Source organism: Anomalospiza imberbis, chromosome 14 (assembly GCF_031753505.1).
Source record: "Anomalospiza imberbis isolate Cuckoo-Finch-1a 21T00152 chromosome 14, ASM3175350v1, whole genome shotgun sequence".
In the NCBI taxonomy this organism is placed as follows: domain Eukaryota; kingdom Metazoa; phylum Chordata; class Aves; order Passeriformes; family Viduidae; genus Anomalospiza; species Anomalospiza imberbis.
Window position 1 is genome coordinate 8,238,704 of NC_089694.1, and position 13,241 is coordinate 8,251,944.

The 13,241-nt window shown below is 52.2% G+C and overlaps 1 protein-coding gene across 3 annotated transcripts in view; it reads left to right on the forward strand.

The window, feature by feature from the left end:
* The first annotated feature begins 2,674 nt into the window (after positions 1 to 2,674).
* DOCK11 (dedicator of cytokinesis 11) overlaps positions 2,675 to 13,241 on the forward strand; it is a 77,970-nt gene continuing 67,403 nt past the window's right edge. For 2 of the 3 annotated variants that reach the window (XM_068204752.1, XM_068204753.1), the window contains exon 1: positions 2,675 to 2,829. In XM_068204752.1, the coding sequence (XP_068060853.1) occupies positions 2,728 to 2,829 (102 nt within the window). In that variant the 5' untranslated portion in view covers positions 2,675 to 2,727. The remainder of the gene's footprint in view (positions 2,830 to 13,241) is intronic. The other variant, XM_068204754.1, reaches the window with a different exon arrangement.

The following is a 13,241-nucleotide window of genomic DNA, read 5'->3' on the forward strand; positions in this document are numbered from 1 at the left end:
CTCTGATCACTCAGGCAGGTGTGAGATCAAAATGACATTGGGGACTTCAAGGCTGTAGTCTCAACAAAAAGACAAAGAGGTGAAAATGTTAGCACATTTGAATCTGTAGGTTCCCCATGGCAAACTGAGTTGGAGAAAGTTTGGTTATCTGAGGCAGTGCCACTCCTCAGCACTTCTAAATGCTCCTATGTGTCCTTGGGTGCCTTTCTTATGCCGATAAACAATTACTGGCTTTTTTTCCCTGTGAAAAAGGAGATGAAAACGACAGTCCTTGCAGGCCTGGGTTTGTCTGTAACAGCAGTACTATGGCGGCTGTTGTCTTAACATTTTCTGTGCTTGAGACTCTTACTCCTATGTTTAGTCTGCCCAAGACGGAATCACAGCTTTCTGCAGGTTGTTTTCATGTGATGTGTCCTTCCCTTTACTTTTATTTTCCTTTTCATGTTTTCCTTCAAAAAGCAGCCTCACTGTTCGCTGGTCTTCCCTGGCTGCTGAGCTCAGGTCAGTGGGATGCTGATGGGCAGCTCTGGATGCTGGCACCCAACCAGGCTCATAATCTTAGCAGGAACCTTTTGCTTCTGTCTAGATAAGAAATGGAGTGTGTGCTTTAGGGAGGGTTTTATTTCTTGTCAAGTGACCATCACAGCACTCTCCTTCCCGGACAAACACTCTGGTTCTCAGAGCTGTTCCTGATGTAGCAAATGGAAGGCAGAAATGGCTCTGCCACAGGTGTTGGCCCCAGCCACTGGTGTGGGCTCTCCTGCAGTGCCCAACCCCCCCTGAGGAACCACAGGGGCCAGGGGCTCTCCCCAGCAGCCAGGATGAACAGGGCTACCCTCACTCTGTGACCAGCATTGTTGTGTTACCTGTCCTTTTGTGGCCAGGTGAAGGAGACCTAATAATTTTATTTGCCAGTTCACTGCAGGGGAGTCGCTGGAGCTGTGCTGTGAAGATTTGAAGTGGCTGATGAAAATCTCTACAAGAACATTCATGGGTGTGGGAATAAGGAAGTGAACCTCACTGTGCTGCTACTCGAATTGTGCATCACAATGCTTTTCATTTAACTTAGGTTTGGAAAAGCTTCATGTTTGTGAAAATGCAAATTCTTTAACTTGTCAACTTTTTCTATCTCACATCTAATAGATATTTGATAATTAACAATAAAATTTCAGATTTGTTTTTCCTCTGATGTAAAAACCCAGAGCAGTGTTTCATATGAAATGGTGACTGCTGCCCCTTCAGTGAACTCCTAAAAAGCAGAACAATAACTGGCTTGCATGCTTTAGGAGTCACAAATAAGGTTTTGAATGGTTTGGATCATAATGGCTGTATTCATTACCCCCTACAGATTGGCTCTCATAATAAAAACTACTTCTCTATATGTTGTGTGACTTGTGGCATGCCTGTAATTCCAGTGAGATCTTTGTAGATAGTATTTAATCAGTCATATGGCACAATGTGTGTAAATTCCTATGACTACATGGCAACTCTATTCAATTCAGTATCTTGCTGTGAAGACACAACACACAAAATAAGTTAAAAAATTAAAAGGCTTTAATAAACAAAACAAAGGCTCTCTATTGTCATTTCAAAATCGCCATCCTTCAAAGAAGTGCACAATGACAAAGTAATGAGGAGTAGGAATTGAGTCCTAAGGAATCTTTTCATATCCTTACTTCTTGGTTTTTCAGCTGGGCAAGCAAATGTGATTGTGGCCTCTCTAACCAAAGCACTTTCCTATAGCAAACTCCATAGGCTGGATATTTTCTCATTTAACCCCAGCTCACAGTTCAGCTGCACACAGCTGTTCCATCCCTTCCCCCCCGTGGGGTGTGGGGGGAGAATCAGGAGGGTATAAGTGAGGAAACTAAATACAGTTCAATAAGTAAAGCAAAAGTCACTCACACAGGCAAAGCAAAACAAGGAATTCATTCACAACTTCCCAGGGCAGACAGGTGTTCAGCCATCCCCAGGACAGCAGAGCTCCCTCATGAGTGATGTGATTTGGGAAGACAATCTGAATGTCCCTACTCTCTTCTTCCGACCCTGCTTTATACCGGTCAGCTGATGCCATAGGGTGTGGAATGTCACTTGGGGTGAGCTATCCTGGCTGTGCCCCCTCCCAACTCATTGCTGCAGTTTTGGGGTGGGACGAGGAGCAGAAAAGTTCTTGCCTTGACTCCGTGTCAACGCTGCTCAGCCCAAGGTAAACATCCCTAATTATCAACACAGTTTCCGGCACAAATCCAAAACGCAGTCCGCTAACGTGGAGAAAAATAAATTTCACACAACCCAACCAGCACAGAGATGCTCAGTAGAAAGTTCTTGTCCTGGATCCAGCTTAGCCTTGCAGGAACACCTGGTAGAGCAGGGAGATGACCAGCGCAAGCGGACTCGTGGCCCATTCCGCCGAGCGATGTCGTTCTAAAGGTCCAGCCCCTTCTCCCTCGGCTGAGCCCCGGCACGCCGTGCCCTCGCCGGCCCAGTCGCTGCCGCATCCCCGGAGCCGCCCCGCGCACATCCCTGCGGTGCCGGCGGGGCTGTCCCTGGGCCGGGGCGGGTCCGGGCCACCTGCGGCGGGGACAAAGCGGGGCCGGGCGGGGCGGGGCGAGCGGGGACCCTCCCGGGCCCGCCCCGCGGCTCCGCCCGCCCCGGCCCGGCCGCGCCCGCCCGGCGGCAGCGAGGGAGCGCGAAGGGAGGCTGAGGCTCGGCGCGGATCATGTCGCCATGTCGGAAGTGAGGAAGTTCACGAAGCGGCTCAGCAAGCCGGGCACGGCGGCCGAGCTGCGGCAGAGCGTCTCGGAGGCGGTGCGCAGCTCCTTCGTCCTGGTGAGCGCGGGCAGCGCCCGGGAGGGGCCGCGCCCGGGTCCCGTTCGCGATGGGCGGCAGCGGGAGGAGCCCGGCAGCGCTGGAAAGGGGCAGAGCTGGGCAGGGGATGCGCCGAGAGCGGGGAGAGGAAGAGGAAGAGGCTGGAGAGGGCCTGGAGAAAGGGCAGAGCTGGGCCGGGGCTTGGCAGAGCGGGGGATGCGCAGGGCGCGGCGGGGCACGATTTGGGAAGCGGTGGGCAAGGGATGAGGAGGGCGCGGCTGGGCAAGGAAGGGGATGGGGATCTCTTTTTGGGATCCCCTCCGTGTGTGCTGTGCCGTGCCATCCCGCCGGCCGCCCCACCTGCCGCCACCGCGCCCCTCTGAGCGCTCGGAGCCGGGAGGATCGCAGGGGAGCGGCGCTGCGTCCTGGCGTGGGGCGGTGGCAGCAGGAATTAACGGGAACCCCTGGGCGCGGGGCACCGAGCAAACAGGTAGCGCAGTGCCAGGATGCAGACAGTGTGAAACCAGCGCATGGACGGGGCAGGGCTGGAGGGCACGACCTGGCAAGGGGGGAGGCACAGGCGCTGGCGTAAGCCGGGAGCCCGACAGATCCCGGGAATCGCGCTCAGGTGTCTGGGGTGAAAGTCTCGAGCGTGCTCGGATGCGTTTCATCGCGGCCGGGGGGATGCTGCAGCAGGTTGTCTTTGTTGTGCTCACAGCTGTGCAAACCGTAGTGCTGTGCCTTGGGAGGATGCCGGGGTCAGCTCACAGCTTCCCGGGGCTTTGTTGGATGTGTTTCACTGGTGCTCATTGAATTACTCTAGCGTGTAATCAACTTTGACCTTGACTTAGATGAAAGGTTAGGCAATGGGATATGCAGAAAGTGCAGTACAAGTTCAGCAAATAATTCCTATTAGTTCTCTACTGTTAGATCGAATGACATGTGCTGTTAAATAAATTGAGAGGTTTGAACATTTCTTTTAAAAACAGAGTCTTCTTGTAAATTTAGAGATTTCCAAGCCTGGAAAACAAAAAAAAAAAAAAACCCACGGTAATAATCTAGCGTGATTTCCTCGTGCTAGTTTTCGCTTACTATGTGCAGTTGTTTGGGGATCTTCTTTCATCAACAATACACAGGGACAAAGGCTTTGTACAAGCTGATGGAACTTTTCATTAAAAATAAAATTGCATATATAGGACGAGAAGAGCTTTGGTATCCTACACGCAAATGGTTATGTGGCGCCTGTGTCAGGCCCTTTCTCTCAGAAGGGGAAAGGATGGGTGGGACTGCAGATGAAGATAAATAAAACCTTGACAGGAACCCAAAGGAGTGTCAGAGTCTGTCAGGCAGCCACTCTTTTTCTGATCCTCTCTAGGGTTTCATTGCTCACGCTGTCCCTGCCAGCTTCTCTCTCTTTCTGGCAGGCCAATCCCCAGAGCTGCTGTGCTGCCTCGTGTGTTTGCAGCCAAGCACCAGAGGAGGGTGAGGGCAGGTGTTTCTGATCCCTAGGTCCTGGCAGAGTTTCCTGCTTTTCACAGTTCAGCAGCAACGGACAGATCCCAGCACTTCTGCATCTCATGGGAAGAGCCCATGAGTGAGGCACTGCAGTGATCAAGGAGTGGGGAAGGAGGTGGCACGAGCTTATAGGGCTGTCTCAGATGGCATTTTGACCTTCCTCAGTGATTAAGGATGAGGTTTGCTCCATCAAAAAGCTGGCTCCCCTCTATCTTCTAGTTCATCATCTTTGTGAGGAAGGGATGTCTGTGACTGGTGTGCTGGCTGTTGGGAGGGTACAGAGAGGATCCTGAGAAATGATGGATGGGGGGTGGTGGAGTGAGGGCGAGCCTGAGAAGTCATAGTTTCTGATCCTGTTCCCAAGGCGAGTCTCAGTTCTGGTGCTGATGGTGCTGGGCAGCTGCAGAGCATTGTGTGAGCACCTCCCCAGCCCATCTGCCCTCTCCTTGCCACAGCCAGTGTGGGGCAGATGGACGGGCCCAGCATCAGGACTGATGCCAGCTGTGCCTCACCCTGGGGCAGTGCTGAGCTCAGGGGTGCCTCTGGGAAGCAGAGGGTGGCTAGTGGATACATGGGGAGTAGGAGCTGGTGTTTGATAACTGGATGGAGCAGGCTGGCAGCAAGTGATGCGCTGTGTCCCAGGATGTCAGGAACTGGGACTTTCTGAAGCAGACTGGAGTTGCACTGGAGCCTTTGCCTGGCAGGATCCCATCCTCCTTCTGCATCCTGGACAGAGCAGGTGATGTTGAGTCAATAAAAAATATGTGAATAATTTAATATTCCCTCAGTCATCTTGTCAAGTGCCTTGGCTGCCTGCTTGCCTTGGGGCAATCGTAGCTGAAAGCACAGGTATCTCTGGTGGTGAGCAGAGCTAATGCTGCAGGTACCAGAGCACACACCTTCATCCCCAGGAGGAGTGGGCACCATGGGGCTCTTTCAGTGTGTTGGTTGAGCTCAGCACTTTTGGCATTCAGGGCATGCCTCGAGACAAGGAACTGTCTGGAGTCAGAAGCTGTTTGTAGTCAGTGAATGAAATGCTCATAAATGAAAACATCTCAGTGAGGAAAGCTTTTAATGTCATGGAAGTGGTCAGCTTGCCCAGAGCCACAATTTGTGCGTTAAAGGAGGTGTCTCTCTAGCCAGAAGTGCCGTGTTCAGCTGAGGGAGTGCGATGTCTGGTACAGTGTGGTTACAAAGCTGCTGTCTTGCAGGAGCCGTGAAGCCCATGCCATCTTATTTCTGTTCTTGGTTTCTGATTTATGCCTGTCTAGTGCAAGGAGAATATTTACGTTGTTGACTTTGGCAGGGCTTTTGCTCCTTTGTGCTTGTGAAAGGGAAGCGCTGGATATGGTGGCGGTTGGCAGTGAGGGGAGCTTGTCCCTTTCCAAGGTGTCCTGGGGTGCCTGTGTCCACACACTGCCCTTTGGACCAGCTGCTAGGATGCAGTCAGAGCTGCTCCTGTCAGGGTAAGCAGAGCTGGAACCTGGAGTGCAGCAGTGGAAGTCAGCCCAGGCTGTGGAGGGGAGCTCGGGGGCACTTTGGGCCCTGTGTGAAGCACCGGGAAGGATGAAGTGCCTTCACTTGGGGCTCGTGTTCCCTCTTGCTCTGCTGCTGTTCCCAGCATCCCGACCATCATCCTGGCCTTACATCTCGTTGGCAGACAGGCTGTGCAGGGGAGGTCTTGGTGGGGAGGAACAGTTCAGCAGGAATCCCTTGAAAGCAGGCACAGCCCTGCAGAGCCGCCTTGGGAGTGCCGGGGCACAGGCAGCCGCCTCTGTGGGAACCCTGCTTCTCTCCGTGCTCTTTGCTGCAAGAGGCTGCAGGGCAGATTGTATCAATTTCAGCTTTGAATGGTCCCTGATGTGTGCTACTGATTACAACTGGGGATGAAGTTTTGGCAGGCTAATTGACAAATAATGTCACTGTTTAAATAAACAGACAAATTTAGTGGAAGTGTTTGTTGGCAGGTGGGATAAATGACACACTTGAATGATAAAGGGAAATTTTAAGATTAGGTTAAAGAAAGGAGCAGTCAAAACCCAAATGTGATAACTTAAACCATTCTTAACCGAAAGATGACCTGCAGCTTAAACCTTGGGGTGCCAACAGTAAAATACTGTGTTAGAAGAACAACTTCAGAGCCAAAGTGCTGATGATACCTGGGAGAGGCGTCTGGGCTCGAGCTGAAAGAGAGCAGCCAGGGACCTTTGGCAGTGGATGGAGATGGGCGATTTTGGCTCTGACCTTCAGTGCAATCTCTCTCCTCCCATCCTCTGATGTTGCTGAGTAATTGTGGGAAAGTTGAGCAGCAAGGCAGGAGAGCCCTGCTCGGAGGCACTGCCTGGTGTGGGACCTGGGCAGCTGCAGAGGTCAGACACTCGCCAGCAGGATGCACCTGTGTGCTCAGGTGGGCAGTCCTTGTTGTGAGGGAAGTGCCTGTGCACCTCTCTGCACCCCATCTGCAGCCCATGGAGGGCAGCGGGGCATCGTAGAGTTGAGCAGTGTGAGCACACGTGTGTGGGTGAGATCCTGGGTCTTGTGACACTGCCAGGACAACAGCAAAGGCTCTTCCTGCTGCCTGAGGATCCCAATCAGCTGCACTTGTTTGGGTGGATGTGAGGCCAAAGCTGAGAGACCCCCTGTGCCTCCCCTGTCTCTCTGGGGTGTGCTCAGCAGCACTGGGGCCCTGCAAGGAGAGGGGGCTGTGTCTCAACCCACGTGCAAGTTTTCCAGAAGTGTCGTTCTCTGTGTCGTGACAGGGAAATTAAAAGTGTGGGAGGCACGAGATCAGAGCAGCAAGCACTTGACAAAACACAGATGATGCATTTTCCCACAGTGCTGCCAAACCCAGTCATCTGGTGGCAATTTTAAGTCTCGCACAATTGCTCTGATTTTCTTTAGATCATTTCTATACAGTTTAACCGAAGATGCATTTACTGCTTTGCCATGAAGATTTTAGAAAGGGTGCAGAGCCAGACTATCTTATCTGAGAAGCAGCAGCTGCAAAAGATTAGCCCACACTGGGTCAGCCAGGCCAGGGGAGCATCTCTGGGTACCCCCAGAGCACAGCTTGGTGGCACTCATAGGTCTGGGCCACGCATCTGCCAGCAATGGCAGTGTGGGAGAACCTCTGCTTACAGACAACTGCGTGGATCCTTGCCATCCCGAGGTATTCAGGGCAAGTGTCTGCTCTCTGTGTTACGGGGTGCTGGGGGATGTGCTCCCTGAAAGCTCCCTGGGAGAGGATGGGCAGTGTGCCAGGAGGAGATGGGTTTTGTTTGATCCTGGCTGGGCTGGGCTCCTATGGGTGGCTCCGTTTCAGTCAGACGCAAAAAGGAGATATAAAGCTCCTTAATGTTGACATTAAGGAGGTTTTGACTGGAGGCAAAAAGGCATTTTGTTCTTTCTGTGGGTTTTTTTTTTCAGCTTAAACTGTATTACTAGTGTCTTGATTTATGCTCATGCGGAGGAAATCAGCTTTCTGCATAGAATCCCCTTTTAATAAGCTAAATTCACTTTGATCAATGTGCAGCCTGTTTATATGCAGCATTTGTAGTGATCTTGGCACTCAAGAGAGACAGAATATATGCGTGTTCCCCCGGGGGTAGTCAACATGCTGTGTTTGCACAATTTACATAGAAAAACAGACATATATGAGGCATGGGAGGAAATTCTGCCCCTGCGTAAGTGGGCGGGAGTTTTGCTGTTGGTTTAACCAGGGCAGGATTTGCCTGCTGTGCCTGGGTGCCTCCAGGGCTGGCCACCTCAGCCGGCCCTCACCTCAGTGACTCCTGTGGAAGTGGTTGTGGAGAGAGTGTTGTTCACAGGGGCTTATTCAAGAAAACACTTAAAAGCATTCTTAAAATTAATCACATGCTTTCCTGAATCAGGGCTCCTGTGCCGTGCGGGGCTGGATTTAGCCCAGGGCTGGCAAGTGCTGTGGCCTGGGCAATGTGTGCCAGGGAAATGGCTGGGTTTGCCCCTGCCTGAGCACACACCAGTTGTGGAGTGGATGAAAGGCATGGCTTGATGGAGAGGAGCAAGGCTCCAAGTACACTCTGCAGCTCTGTGGGGACAAATCTCTGGCACACGTCCTGCTGATACCCAGTCCTTAAGAGATGGAGCAATGCCTGGCTCTTCTACGAGTGCCTGTATGCTGAGGTATGACTGTTATAGGATGAGCTGCAGTCAACCTGCCCAGTTCTCAAGGTTTTTGGAGGCCATGATAAGCTTTTGATGGGTGCAAAATCTTATCCTTCCCAAGGCATCATATAAATGTTTGCATCCTCCTGCCTGTTACAGGAAAGCTCTGGGAAGAGAACGAAGCGCCCAGCCCTTACACGTGTTTATCTCTTACCATGTTTTGCTAGCTGGGGTTTTAGCACTCGCTGGGCAAGGCTGAGAGTGGTTTGTTCTGTGCTGAGGACAATGTCATGAAAATGCAGGTGTCCCTGCACTGACAGCATCTGCCCCAACCCGCCACTGTCAGTGCAGTGAAGCGCCTGGAACAGATGGTTGGTGGTGGTGCCTGCAGCCACTGCCAGCACTGCGGCTGGGATTTGTGCTCTCAGAATCCAGTGAGGGGATGGCTCCTGGGCTTTGTTTCATCCTGTGCTGGTATCTGGAGATATTTGCAGGTATCTCCCCCAGCACCAGGAGCATTTGAACGGAGACTACCTGCTGTAGTGTGTAGTGCAGCATCATTTTCTATATGCAGCTGGGTGGCTCTTTCATCATTTCACTTAGCCCTCTGCATGCTGATTTATTATATCTAATGGTGCAAAATTGCACAAAGCTTTTGACATTTCTGTGGCCTGAGAATGTAAGTCACGGTCACACACAGCAGCTGAGCAGCAGCCAGACATGGGGAGCACGTGTGCTTCAGCATCCCTGGTTAATTGGCCTCCTCACTCCTGCTTTGTGCAATGAAGAAAAGAGTAGTTTCTTATACCTTTGTGACCATTGCTGTCACCTTAAAAATGCTGAAATATGTTTCCCTGTCACCAGCTCTTCCATCTCTTTCATTCCCTTAAAAGTATAAATCAAAGCTCTCCCTTGATGGCTCATCTTTCCTTCAACACAGCCCTGACTTATCTTTACAGTTTTTCCTTGCCTCCTGCTGCTCCTGTAATGGGGTCAGGGCTGCTTGTTCCTGACCCCTTTCTCACCCTCTCTGTCGCTGAAAAGCAGTTCTTCTCTCCCCTATTAATATCTCCTGTCACAGGACTGTTCCTGCAGAGCAGTTGCATCTGGAAGAAGACTCTGTGCTGGTGCACAGCATTCCCCACTCCCTCCTCCTGCCCCTGGCTCCATGCTGGGTGCCATCCCCACTGCAGCCTCTGTCCCCTGAGCAAGGACACTGCAAGGGAGAAGCCAGGAAAATGACATCTCCCCTGTGCAGTAGGAGGAGCTGGTGGTGTCAGAGTGCCGCGCATTGCTCTGGAGAGCCATCACAGCCATACATGTAGCTGTGTTTTGGCAGTGCTCAGGCGCCTGGGATGTGGGCTGGGCTGCAGTGCCTGTGTGTGGAGCAGGGCACGTGTCCCAGAGGTCTGGAGGAAGCCAGGGCTCAGAAGGGCAGCTGGCTCCTTTTCTGCCAGGGCTCTGCCAGCCTGCCAAGCACAGGCTCTCTGTGTGGCCCTTGGGGACATGGGGTGAGCTGGAGCAGGGACTCAAGGGAGCCTTTGTGCCAGCCAGGAAGGGATGGGGGGACACAGGGACATGAGAGGCTTGGCAGGAGCTGCATTTGTGACAGGGGCAGGTAGAAAGGTCGTGGTCAGGGGAGGGAAAGGGAGTCTTCATCTCTTGGAGGGAGATGATGGTGCTGGCCAGGGTGGGCTGAATGCCCACAAAGCTGGTGTTGAGGGAGACAAACCCAGCTTCCAGCAGAGAACTGCTTTCCATGGCACTTTCGAGTTCCAGGGGAGTTGCACTGGACTCAGGGGGGTTTTCCTTTCCCTCTGTGCCTGAGGAGCCCTAAACTCTCCCTTGTCCTGTTGCATGATGTTGCAATTGTATGGATGTTTTTATTTGGGGAAGCTTTGAGGTGATTCTGTTGTTAGCAGCATTTTGTCTGTGGGTGGGTTGAAGCCTTGAAGAGTCCATCCCTTGCAGAGCCCATCCACAGCTTCCCCTGTGTCTGCTGGGGAAAACAGAGTTAAACTTTACAGCCCCTTTGCACCTGTATCCAACGCCTGCAGCCTGAAAATGGAGCACAGATGAGGCTGAGACAACTTCCTGAGCTGCTGAAACCACCGCTGGCACGGCTGGGGCTTGGCTGCACTGCCGGGGTGCTCGCTCTGCTGCTGAGCAGCCCAAAACTGGCCTGGGACTTCCTGCCCTGTTCTTCCCCTGTGCTGCCCCTCTTTGGGCCTGGACAAGTCTCTTGCCCTGCTCCTGGCTCTGTCCCTGCCCCAGTGGGGTGGGAGTGTTCCCCTGATCCTGGGCACCAGCTGCGCTGTTGGCTCAGCCCTGCGTGCGAGCGGCTGCCCGAGTGAAAAACAAGAGTTTGAGACAGACAGGAAAGGGAGGGGTTCTGCTTATGTGCCATTAATTGCTTTAAGATGTTCTGGAGCTGGCTATTCTGGATTTGGATGCTAAATATAAAACTGATACTACATAAATAAATGATGAAATACAAGTGACATCTGAAAATCACTTTGGGATGTTCAGATAGGAACCTAAATAAATAACATGTATTATTGTCATTGTAATTACTATTTTCCTTTTTTAGCATGCCTGTGTTACAGAATGCTTTGAGAAGTCATATCTGGCAGAAATTCAGCTGCCCACAGAAACCTGTACCCTTTTGCCAATCTCTATTAGCTCTATTATATTTGAAGGAGAAAATCAAAGCTGTGACGTGTTTGCACGTCTCTCATGCTCTGCAGCAGATGCTCAGCTGGATGCAGGTGCAGTTTGGCTGACGTAGAGCTGCCCTGGTCCCTCCCTCTGCTCCTCGAGGAGAAGTGCTGGATTTGAGCCAGGATGTACCTGTGCAGGCAGGGACTTCAGGGGCTGGGGACTGGAGACTCCATGGCAGAGTGTACTGAGCTGTCACTGTCACACAGCAGCACTTGGTGGTCCTGAGGAAGGCCAGGCACAGGGACAAGGGTACTGAAATCAATCTCACATGCCAGTCCTAATGGATGGATCACCTCAAGTGTGTGCTCATGCCAGACATGGGTCACACCCCCAGCTACCACTTGCCAGTGCTCTTCCTGCTACTCTGCACTTGTTCAAGGCATTGTTTTCAGAGGTGACGTGTGGAGGTGAAGTGCAGGTGGGATGGAGTGGCAGCACTGCCTTCCAGGCTGGGCCACTCACACTCGGGCTGTGAACTCTCACTGCTTCATGGCATTGCAGCTGTTCTCTGAGAACTGTTTGCTTAAATGATTATGCAAGAATCTCAAGCTTTCAGGAAAAAAAACAGTGTTCCTGCCCCTTGTGGCTGTAGAACTCTGCTTCAGAACAGGATCTGCTAAAGGCTGTGAACTGTGGAGTCCACTTCTGAGTAAGTGGAAGGAAAATGAAAAGTCATATGCTGATTATTCTGGCTTCCTGTATTTCTAAACCAACTTGAAGACACTTCAAGGCCTGAATTCATTTTATTTGACAGGCCTAATAATGACAAGTAAATGTTTGCATGTCTACAGTGACATCAACTTTTTGACCGTTTCTTCAAGCCTTCTCCAAGCTGGTGTCTTACACCAATACTGTGCCGCTCTCAGGGACAGCAGTGTGACTGTAGGCACTTGGTTCTTCACTGGGAAGTGGGCATTACATTGAAAAAGGAGACTTCCACCTTACAAAATACCCAGAACCCAGGTCCTGGTGCCACCCAGGGCCACTGATGCAGGAGGGGAGGGTATGGGTCGGTGAAATGCTTTTGCACAGAACTTGGGCGGGGTGGAGGGAAGCACAGGAGAGGGGGCTGGCTTTTGCTTCGAGCTTTGGGCTGGAAAGAGTGAGTCATTTCCACTGCTGATGTTTTCTTGCAGGGTGCCAGGACTGTGCACTCATCCTCCCCTTCCCCACGACATGGCTTTTTATTTCTCTGAGAGCTGCTGGGAGGTGCAGCCATCTCCGTGCAGCGCAGGGGAAGAGTGGGGCGCGGCAGCCTGGTGCTGCTGGCTCTGCGCGTGGAGCTGGAGCACGGCACACTCTGGCACAGAGTGGAGATGGGAGTGTGTGGACTCTGACCAGAGCCCTGTCTAGTGAGAGCCTTAGCAATGTGTGTTGCTGTTCAGGAGGTTGCTGTCCTGCTGCCCCTGGAGGGCTGTGCAGAGCCTTGCTCTGAGCTGTGTTAGCGCCTGATCACTCCCTGCCAGGCCCTTCTCCTCACCAATTCCTTCTTCCCTTCCTGACTGCCCATGGGGCTCCTCTCCTGTCTGCAGTGCACACCTCCTCTGCCAACCCCTCTTGGCCTCCCTGACCCCATCTCCTGCCTCTCACAGCTACACAGCCCAACCTTTGCACAATTCTTGCTCCCCATGATGTGGCCCTTGCACAGATCCATCCCCCATTCTACCCTCCCCTGCACCACCTTGGGCCAGCTCCTGAGACCCTTCCCTCTCCATGCTTCCCCTGCTCCTCTTCCTTCTGGTGAGGTTTTCCTCCCTTGCCTTTTCACAAGATGCTCTGTGTGTTTGCATGCCCACCTTACAGCCCATCCCTCTCACCTGTCCCAGGTATAGCCGTGGTGTCTCAGTATTTTGGTGTCTTCAGCAGAGCCAGGATTCCTGTCTGGACATTTTTTCTTGTGTTTTTAAACTTACTTCTTTCTGGCCAGTGTAAAAATAGTTTTGGCCTGCTCATACCCAGCCTTATGGACTGTTTTTCACCCTTGAGGTTTTACCATTGTGCATCTGCTACATCCAGCTGAGTGCTGGGTTTGCAGCAGGCTTGTGGACACAGGC